General features: G+C 37.7%; 1 protein-coding gene across 1 annotated transcript in view; it reads right to left on the bottom strand.

Annotated features, from left to right (window-relative positions):
• Positions 1-9,217, bottom strand: part of KPNA3 (karyopherin alpha 3 (importin alpha 4)) — a 48,113-nt gene extending 38,896 nt beyond the window's left edge. The window contains exon 1 of the mRNA XM_010835681.1: positions 9,142-9,217. Within this exon, the coding sequence (XP_010833983.1) occupies positions 9,142-9,210 (69 nt within the window). The 5' untranslated portion in view covers positions 9,211-9,217. The remainder of the gene's footprint in view (positions 1-9,141) is intronic.
• Positions 9,218-10,482: the final 1,265 nt, after the last annotated feature.

The raw sequence follows: 10,482 nt of genomic DNA, 5'->3' as shown, positions 1-10,482 counted from the left end.
AGAGGATGAGATGGTTGGATGGCATCACCAACTTGATGGACATGGGTTTGGGTGGACTCTGGAAGTTGGTGATGGACAGGGAGGCCTGGCATGCTGTGGTTCATGGGGTCACAAGAGAGTCGGACACAACTGAGTGACTGAACTGAACTGATCTGTTTTACATATGGTAATGTAAGTTTCCTGGTTACTCTTTCCATACATTTCACCCTCTCCTCCCCTCTCCTCAAGTCCATAAGTCTATTCTCTATGTCTGTTTCTCCACTGCTGCCCTGTAAATAAATTCTTCAGTATCATTTTTCTAGATTCCGTATATATGCATTAGAATATGATATTTATGTCTCTCTTTCTGAATATTTCATTCTCTATAGTAGGTTCTAGGTCCATCCATCAGATTGGAACTGACTCAAATGTGTTCTTTTATGGCTGAGTAATATTCCATTGTGTATATGTACCACAACTTCTTTATCCATTCATCTGTTGACGGACATCCAGGTTGCTTCCAGGTTCTAGCTACTGCCAATAGTGCTGCAGTGAACAATGGGATACATGTGTCTTTCTCAATTTTGGTTTCCTCAGGGTATATCCCTAGGAGTGGGATTGCTGGATCACATGGTGGTTTTATTCCTAGTTTTTAAAGGAATCTCCATACCATCTTCCATAGTGGCTGTATCAATTTACATTCACACCAACAGTGCAAGAGCATTCCCTCTTCTCCACACCCTCTCCAGCATTTATTGTTTGTAAACTTTTTGATGATGGCCATTCTAACTGGTGCGAGGTGATATCTGATATCTCATTGTAGTTTTAATTTGCATTTATCTAATAATTAGCGTGTTAAAGCTCAACACTCAGAAAACCAGATCATGGCATCTGGTTCCATCACTTCATGGGAAATAGATGGGGTAACAGTGAAAACAGTGTAAGACTTTATTTTTTGGGGCTCCAAAATCACTGCAGATGGTGACTGCAGCCATGAAATGAAAAGACGCTTACTCCTTGGAAGGAAAGTTATGACCAACCTAGATAGCATATTGAAAAGCAGAGACATTACTTTACCAACAAAGGTCCGTCTAGTCAAGGCTATGGTTTTTCCAGTGGTCATGTATGGATGTGAGAGTTGGAATGTGAAGAAAGCTGAGCGCTGAAGAATTGATGCTTTTGAACTGTGGTGTTGGAGAAGACTCTTGAGAGTCCCTTGGACTGGAAGGAGATCCAACCAGTCCATCCTAAAGGAGATCAGTCCAGGGTGTTCATTGGAAGGACTGATGTTGAAGCTGAAACTCCAATACTTTGGCCACCTCATGTGAAGAGTTGACTCACTGGAAAAGACTGATGCTGGGAGGGATTGGGGGCAGGAGGAGAAGGGGACGACAGAGGATGAGATGGTTGGATGGTATCACCGACTTGATGGATATGAGTTTGGGTGCACTACAGGAATTGGTGATGGACAGGGAGGCCTGGTGTGCTGCAATTCATGAGGTCCCAAAAAGTCAGACACGACTGAGCGACTGAACTGAATAATGAGCGATGTTCAGCATCTTTTCATGTGTTTGTTAGCCATCTGTATGACTTCTTTGGAGAAATGTCTGTTTAGGTCTTTTCCCCACTTTTTGATTGCGTTGTTTTTCTGGCATTGAGTTGTGTGAGCTGCTTGTATATTTTAGAAATTAATCCTTTGTCAGTTGCTTCATTTGCTATGATTTTCTCCCATTCTGAGGGTTAGGGTTTCACTTTACTTATACTTTCCTTTGCTGTGCAAAAGCTTTTAAGTTGAATCAGGTCCCACTAGTTTACTTTTGTTTTTATTTCCATTACTCTAGGGAGGTGGGTCATGTGAAGAGTTGACTCACTGGAAAAGACTCTGATGCTGGGAGGGATTGGGGGCAGGAGGAGAAGGGGATGACAGAGGATGAGATGGCTGGATGGCATCACTGACTTGATGGACGTGAGTCTGAGTGAACTCCGGGAGTTGGTGATGGACAGGGAGGCCTGGCGTGCTGCAATTCATGGTGTCGCAAAGAGTCGGACACGACTGAGCAACTGAACTGAACTGAACTGAGGAGGTGGGTCAAAGAGGATCTTGCTTTCATTTATGTCACTGAGTGTTCTTCCTATGTTTTCCTTTAAGAGTTTTATAGTTTCTGGTCTTTAAACCATTTTGAGTTTATCTTTGTGTATGGTATTAGGAAGTATTCAAATTTCATTCTTTTACATGTAGCTGTCCACTTTTCCCGGAACCATTTATTGAAGAGGCTATCTCTGCTCCATTGTATATTCTTGCCTCCTCTGTCAAAAATAAGGTACCCATAAGTGCATGGGTTTACTTCTGGGCTTTCTACCTTGTTCCGTTGGTCTGTATTTCTGTTTTTGTGCCAGTACTATACTGTCTTGATGACTATAGCTTTGTAGTATAATCTGAAGCCAAGAAGGTTGATTCCTCCAGCTCCATTCTTCTTTCTCAAGACTGCTTTGGCTATTCAGGGTCTTTTTGTTTCTATATGAATTGTGAGATTGTTTTGTTCCAGTTCTGTGAAAAATGTCAATGGTAATGATAGGGATCGCATTGAATCTGTAGATTGCGTTTGGTAGTATAGTCATTTTCACAATATTGATTCTTCGTACCCAGGAACATGGAGTATCTCTCCATCTGTTTATGTTGTCTTTGATTTCTTTCATTAGTGTCTTACAATTTTCTGTGAACAGTTCTTTTGTCTGCTTAGGTAAGTTTACTCCTAGATATTTAATTATTTCTGTTGCAATGGTGAATGGGATTGATTCCTTAATTTCTCCTTCTGATTTTTCATTGTTAGTATATAGAAATGCAAGTGATTTCTGTGTATTGATTTTGTATCCTGCAACTTTGCTAAATTCACTGATTAGCTCTAGTATTTTCTGATACTATCTTCAGGGTTTTCTATGAATAATATCATATCATCTGTAAACAGTGAGAGCTTTACTTCTTTTCTGACCTGGATTCCTTTTAGTTTTCTTCTCTGATTGTTGTAGCTAGGACATCCAGAACTATGTTGAATAATGGTGAAAGTGGACACCCTTGTCTTGTTCCTGATCTTAGGGGGAATGCTTTCAGTTTTTCACCATTGAGAATTCTGTTTGCTACAGGCTTATCATATATTGCCTTTACTATGTTGAGGTTGGTACCTTCTATGCCCATTTTTTGAAGAGTTTTAATCATAAATAGGTGCTGAATTTTGTCAAAGGCTTTTTCTGCATCTATTTAGATTACATTATGGTTTTTATCTTTCAATTTGTTAATATGGTGTACCACATTGATTGATTTGTGTATACTGAAGAATCCTTGCATTCCTGGAATAAACCCAACTTGATCATGGTGTATGAGCTTTTTGATGTGTTGCTGAATTCTGTTTGCTAAAATTTTGTTGAGGATTTTTGCATCTATGTTCATCAGTGATAGTGGCCTGTAGTTTTCTTGTGTTGTTTTCGTCTGGTTTTGGTATTAGGGTGATGGTGGCCTTGTAGAATGAGTTTGGAGGTATTCCTTCCTCTGCAGTTTCTTGAAGGATTTAGAAGGATAGGCATTAGCTCTTCTCTAAATGTTTGAGAGAATTTTCTTGTGAAGCCATCTGGTCCTGGGCTTTTGTTCTTTGGGAGATTTTTGATCACAGCTTCAATTCCAGTGCTTGTAATTGGGTTGTTCATAATTTGTGTTTCTTCCTGGTTCAGTCCTGGAAGATTGAACTTTTCTAAGAATCTGTCCATCTCTTCCAGGATATCCATTTTATTGCCATATTGTTGTTCATAATAGTCTCTTATAATCCTCTGTATTTCTGCATTGTCTGTTGTAACCTCTCCTTTTTCATTCCTAATTTTGTTGATTTGATTCTTCTTTTTTTCTTGATGAGTCTGGCTAAGGATTTGTCAATTTTGTTTATCTTCTCAAAGAACCAGCTTTTAGTTGTATTAATCTTTATTTTTTCATTTCTTTTTCATTTATTTCTGCTTGGATCTTTCTGATTTCTTTCCATCTACTAACTTTGGCGGTTTTTTGTTCTTCTTTTTCCAGTTGTTTTAGGTGTAAAGTTAGGTTGTCTATTCGATGTTTTTCTTGTTTCTTGAGGTAGGATTGTATTGCTATAAACTTCCCTCTTAACTGCTTTTGTTGCATCCCATAGGTTTTGTCGTGTTTTGTCATTTGTTTCTAGAAATTTTTTTAATTTCCCTTTTGACTTCTTCAGTAACCTGCTGGTTATTTAGAAACGCATTGTTTAATCTCCCCTGTGTTTCTTATAGCTTTTTCTTGTTAATTGATATCTAGTCTCATAGCATTGTGGTCGGAGAAGATACTTGATATGATTTTAATTTTCTTAAATTTACTGAGGTTTGATTTGTGACCTAAGATGTGGTCTATCCTGGAGATGTTCCATGTGCACTTGTATTCTTCTGCATTTGGATGGAATGTCCTAAAGATATCAGTGAGATCTATCTCATCTACTGTATCATTTAAGACTTGTGTTTCCTTATTAATTTTGTTCTGATGATCTGTCCATTGGTGTGAGCGGGGTGTTAAAGTCTCCTACTATTATTGTGTTACTGTCAATTTCTCCTCTATGTCTGTTAGTGCTTGTCTTGTGTATGGAGGTGCTCCTATGTTGGGTGCACAGATATTTACAATTGCTATGTCTTCCTCTTGGACTGATCCCTTGATCATTATGTAGTGTCCTTCCTTATCTCTTGCAATATTCTTTATTTTAAGGTCTATTTTGTGTGACATGAGGATTGCTACTCCAGCTTTCTTTTGCTTCCCATCTGCATGGAATATATTTTTTCATCCTGTCACTTTCAGTCTATATGTGTCTTTAGGTCTGAAGTGCATTTCTTGAAGACAGCGTATATATGGATCTTGTTTTTGGATCCATTCAGCTAGTCTGTGTCTTTTGGTTGGAGCATTTAATCCATTTACATTTGAAGTAATTATTGATATATATGTTCCTATTGCCATTTTTAAATTGTTTGAGGTCGATTTTGTAGATCTTTTTTCTTCTTTTGTATTTCTTGACTATATAAGTCCCTTTAACATTTGCTGTAAAGCTGGTTTGGTGGTACTGAATTCTCTTAACTTTTGCTTGTCTGTAAAGCTTTTTATTTCTCCATCAATTCTGAATAAGATCCTTGCTGGGTACAGCAATCTTGGTTGTAGATTTTTCCCTTTTAGTACTTTAAATACATCCTTCCATTCCCTTCTAGCCTGCAGAGTTTCTGTTGGAAGATCAACTGTTAAACATATGGGGCTTTCCTTGTATGTTACTTGTTGCTTTTCCCTGGCTGCTTTTAATATTTTTTCTTTGTGTTTAGTCTTTGTTAGTTTGATTAGTATGTGTCTTGGCATATTTCTCCTTGGGTTTATCCAGTATGGGGCTCTTTGTGCCTCTTAGACTTGATTCACTATTTCCTTTTCCATGCTGGGGAAATTTTCAACTATAATCTCTTTGAAAATTTTCTCATATCCTTTCTTTTTCTCTTCTTCTGGGATCCCTATAACTCGAATGTTGGTGTGTTTGATATTGTCCCAGCGGTCTCTGAAACTATCCTCAGTTCTTTCCATTCTTTTTACTTTATTCTGCTCTTCAGAAGTTAATTTCACCATTTTATCTTCCAGCTCACTGATCCATTCCTCTGCTTTAGATTTGTTTACTATTTTGAGACAAGCTCCCTGACTTGTCACAGATCAGGTCTTCTGAATAGCACTACTCTATAACTAAAGTGTTTTTCGTAAAATTTCAATAAGCGATGTAAATTTAAGTAAAAATTTAAGATATCACAATTCCAGACCCCGGTTTGATTCCTGGGTCAGGAAGATCCACTGGAGAAGGGACAGGCTACCCACTCCAGTATTCCTGGGCTTCCCTTGTGGCTCAGCTGGTAAGGAATTCACCTGCAATGCAGGAGACCTGGGTTCAATTCCTGGGTTGGGAAGATTCCCTGGAGAAGGGAAAGGCTACCCACTCCAGTATCCTGGCCTAGAGAATGGACTGCATAGTCCATGGGGTTGCAAAGAGTTGGACATGACTGAGTGACTTTCACTTTCATTTACCATCTACATGTCTGCGATTCCTTGGTGGCTCAGTTCAGTTCAGTTCATTTCAATCGCTCAGTTGTGTCCGACTCTTTGCGACCCCAAGAATCGCAGCATGCCAGGCCTCCCTGGTGGCTCAGACGGTAGAAAAATAAATCTGTCTGCAATGCAGGAGACCCAGCTTCAGTCCCTAGGTTGGGAAGATCTTCTGAAGAAGGGAATGGCAACCCACTCCAGTATTCTTGCCTGGAGAATTCTACGGACAGAGGAGCTACAGTCCATGGGGTTGCAAAGAGGTGGACACAATGAAGTGACTAACACTTTCAACTACATGTCCAAAATCTGACTAAGCATTTTGAGATGGGCTGGGGAAGAGACCTAGGAGTACTGGGGTGAGGGAAGCTGGGGTTGGATGGGAGGAGTGTGGTTAACATATTCAATTTAAAAGCTGACCATCTAGTAGAAACGTGTAGAGCTAATCTAAGAAACTCTGGGAACTAGCTCCCTTGTATTTTCAACAATCTCAGTGTCAGTAATAAGAATGCTGTGATTTTCTCCTCAATGGAGCAATAGAGATAACAAGGCTGAAATCAAAGACAGACACTTTGTCCTTAAACAGTGGAAGAATCTTCTTTTGTAGGGCTCTTCACACCTCTGAAGAAGTACATCAAAATCAATTAAGCTTTGAAGTCTATGCTTTGTTTCAGGAAGGGGTCACTTTCTGCTGCTTACTCAAGGAATTCGGAAATGTGAAATAAGGAACTGCCTGAAATTTCTTCAGTTAATTTTATTTTGATCATCCTACAAGCATTTTTTTCAGGAATTAATCAGAGTAATTAGAAAGGAAATAATGTTATCCAGAAGGGAAAAAATGAAGAGCTAAGAAAGAGGTCTCTAGACTAAACCACCACCACAACCACCACACGGATTTGATCCCTGGGTCAGGAAGATCCCCTAAAGAAGGGCATGGCAACCCACTCCAGTATTCTTGCTGGGAAAATCCCAAGAACAGAGAAGCCTGGTGGGCTACAGTCCACAAGGTTGCAAAGAGTTGGACAGGACTAAAGCCACTGAGCACACAACCAACAAGGACCTACTGTATATCACAGGGAACTCTGCTCAGTATTCTTAAAAACCTGAATGGAAAAGAATTTGATAAAGAACAGATACAAGTATATGTTTAAGTGAATAACTCTGTTGTACAGCTGAAACAAACACAACATTGTTAATCAATTATACTCCAATATAAAATAAAAGTTTAAAAAAAAAGTGATCTCCAAAGAAACCAAGGTGGATATTAAGAAAAGATGTACTCTGGCAAGGAAGAAACTTTAATTCTATAAATTAAATACAGAGGGAGCACAACTATTAATATAAGAGAAACAAATCACCAAGTAAATATAAAAGCTTAGATTTATAAGCGTATCAGAAGAGCTAAAAAGCTTAAAACAGGAGCGAATTCTGAATAATACCAAGACCAATACAAAAGTCTCAGAATTGTATTCCAAGCATGAAAAGTTAAGGGAAAATGAAGGCTTATATCTGGGGAGAGAGTTGATGTGATATGAAGAGCTAACAAAAAATGAATAATTATTTAATTTCAATTTTATTCCTAGTGGCTCTCCTACAGAGAATGATCTTCACAAGATGAATGAAAAACCAAATACAAAAGGACACATACTATTCCATTTATATAAAGTTCAAAATCTGCAAAATAACCTATAACACTAGAAATCAGGGTAATGGTTACCTTGGGGCATAGCACTAACTGTGAAGGGGCCTTAGGATACAGATGTGTTCACTTTGTGAAAATTCATCAAGCTGTACACTTAAGTTGTGTTGATATTTTGTATGTATGTGCTAATAAAAAGTTAAAAAGAAAAAGAAGCTAAGTCCAAAGTGTTTAAGATTGGCAAGGAGCTCACCTCACTCACTTTATTAAAAGCTAAGGCTTAGTTCAGTTCTCTGGTCCAAATGACCCAACGATCTGAAAACTGACAAATCACTGAGGTTAATCTCTGAGTATCCATGAAGCTAAGGAGTCGAAAGAACTGAGATTAGCAAGTATTTTTCAAATTTAATAAAAAATGGGTCAGAAGGGGTATGGAAGAATGGATCTCAGGAACTATATACTATACCAAGTAGCATAATATCAATGCTGAGTACAAATTCATGACACAAAGTGGGTATTAAAGACTTACTGAGTAAATAAATGTACTAAGTGAAGTGAAGTCGCTCAGTTGTGTCCGACTCTTTGCGACCCCATAGACTGTAGCCTACCAGGCTCCTCCGTCCATGGGATTTTCCAGGCAATAGTACTGGAGTGGATTGCCATTTCCTTCTCCAGGGGATCTTCCCAACCCAGGGTCTGAACCCAGGTCTCCCGCATTGTAGACAGATGCTTTAACGTCTGAGCCACCAGGGAAGTCCATTTAATTTTAGTGACTCACTAAGAGAGTGTGTACTCTCTGAATCAAGATAGTCTTTCTCTGAAACTGGGAAGATTTAAGATAATATGTGAGTTTTAGGAGTGAATCAGATGAAGAAAATCTAACCTAAGACAAACACACAGATTTAGAAGTTTCAAATCTATTTTTTAAATGTACGTGGGTATATAGACAGAATTTATTATGTGTACTTAATTGATAATTAAAATTTGCTTAAAATAAAATGTGCTTAAAAAAATAAAATGTGCTTGCATAAAAACACAATCTAATCAAGGGCAATTCAAAAGTAATGGAAGAAAACAAAACAAATTTTTAACAGCAGTTGCATCCAACTGGTAGAATATAAGGTTATTCTATTGTTATTTATTTCTCTAAATGTCTTTAACAAACAGTATCTAACTTTACCAGATGTTATGAGAATTTCAATGACAGTGGGACAGTACTTCACACAGTACCTAACACCTCAATAAATGGAAGGTACTAAAAATGTATACCATCATAAATTATTTAACCATATGTTTCTATGCTGTATAGTTTTAGGGATGCCCACTAATCTGCCATAGTATTTTCATTATTCAAGTTATACAAAGTTTTAACATCAGAAAAAAATCTATTTTTTAATTAAACACAAATCACTCTTACCTTTCGCAATTCAACTGTCACTTCATTTCTGTGTCTTCGCATTGTCTGTAAGAAAAACAAAAATTTCATTATCTAAATATTGATACTGCTAGTATAAATTAAGGTCTCTGGCATTTATTTTTTTTAGATTTTATTCTTAAAGATTAAGGATTAATCAGTTTTAGACTTTAAATGATGAACTATAGGAAGCTAAAAAGTCAAAACTCCTATCTATTTTACTGGATACCTGTTGCTTAGTTCTGTGGGGAGTGGGAGACAGAGCTCAGCTGCCTAAGACCCATGCCCCTGTCCTAACTGCACCCAGGTTTCTATGGGGAATTATATATTCTCCACTGTGTAGTCTTGATGGACCATCTATTAAAGCATCTCCAAAAAAAGAAAAAAGAAAATCATCTCACTCTCTCCTAGCATCAACAGCATGAGCTCCAACTCTGCCAACAGAACTCTTCCCTGTAACTCTGAACTCAGAGCAAAATAGAAAGGGGGAAATTTTTTTAAAAAGCATGTTAATTACCAAAGGAAGTATCTGGACAAGGCAGTGAGCCATGCCTATTTCTGAACTTGCTATATTCCTAGTTACCTGGTGTCTCTATTCAGTCGATGAACTACCTCATAGTCTTCCAATATGATTTTGCTTTTAAGTCAGCCAGAACCAATTTTTTATGCCTGCAACTAATGTAGTCTATCTCAAACAATTAATGTTTCAAAAAAGTAAATTAGTCATTGTTATGACCTTAAAAATCACATAAAAATGAAAATAAACTTTAGACAGGTATTTTGTATCAAAAGATAAAGAAGTATCCTTCTAAGTTTACTAAGAGGCTCTCTCATAAATGTCTTAATAGCAATTATTAAAATAACTAGATATCTCTGGTAGTTCAGCTGGTAAAGAATCCGCCTGCAACACAGGAGACCTAGGTTCAATCCCTGGGTTGGGAAGATCCCCTGGAGGAGGGCATGGCAACCCACTCCAGTATTCTTGCCTGCAGAATCCCCATGGACAGAGGAGCCTGGTGTGTTGCAGTCTATGGTTTTGCAGAGTCGGATATGAATGAGCGACTAAGGACAGCACATATATCCCTTCTCCCCTTAACACAGTGACATAATGGATTATTTGATTACATATACAAATACAGTGAATGTTTACATTTTTAGATTAAAGGCCACATGTCATGGTGTATTATTATTTTAATATACTGCTAGATGCAATATGTTATTAATATTATTCTATTTAATGATCTTTTGTTATTGTGCCTCTGTCAAGTTTTCTTAAACTGCAGTGATAAATTAATCTCTTTGTAGGAAAAAGAATCCCATGGAACCCAAATTATAAACTTTGTT

This window comes from Bison bison, unplaced genomic scaffold, assembly GCF_000754665.1.
Source record: "Bison bison bison isolate TAMUID 2011002044 unplaced genomic scaffold, Bison_UMD1.0 scf7180017864048, whole genome shotgun sequence".
In the NCBI taxonomy this organism is placed as follows: Eukaryota; Metazoa; Chordata; class Mammalia; order Artiodactyla; family Bovidae; genus Bison; species Bison bison.
The sequence above is the reverse complement of the archived record's forward strand: the minus strand, read 5'-3'. Positions and strand labels throughout refer to the sequence as shown.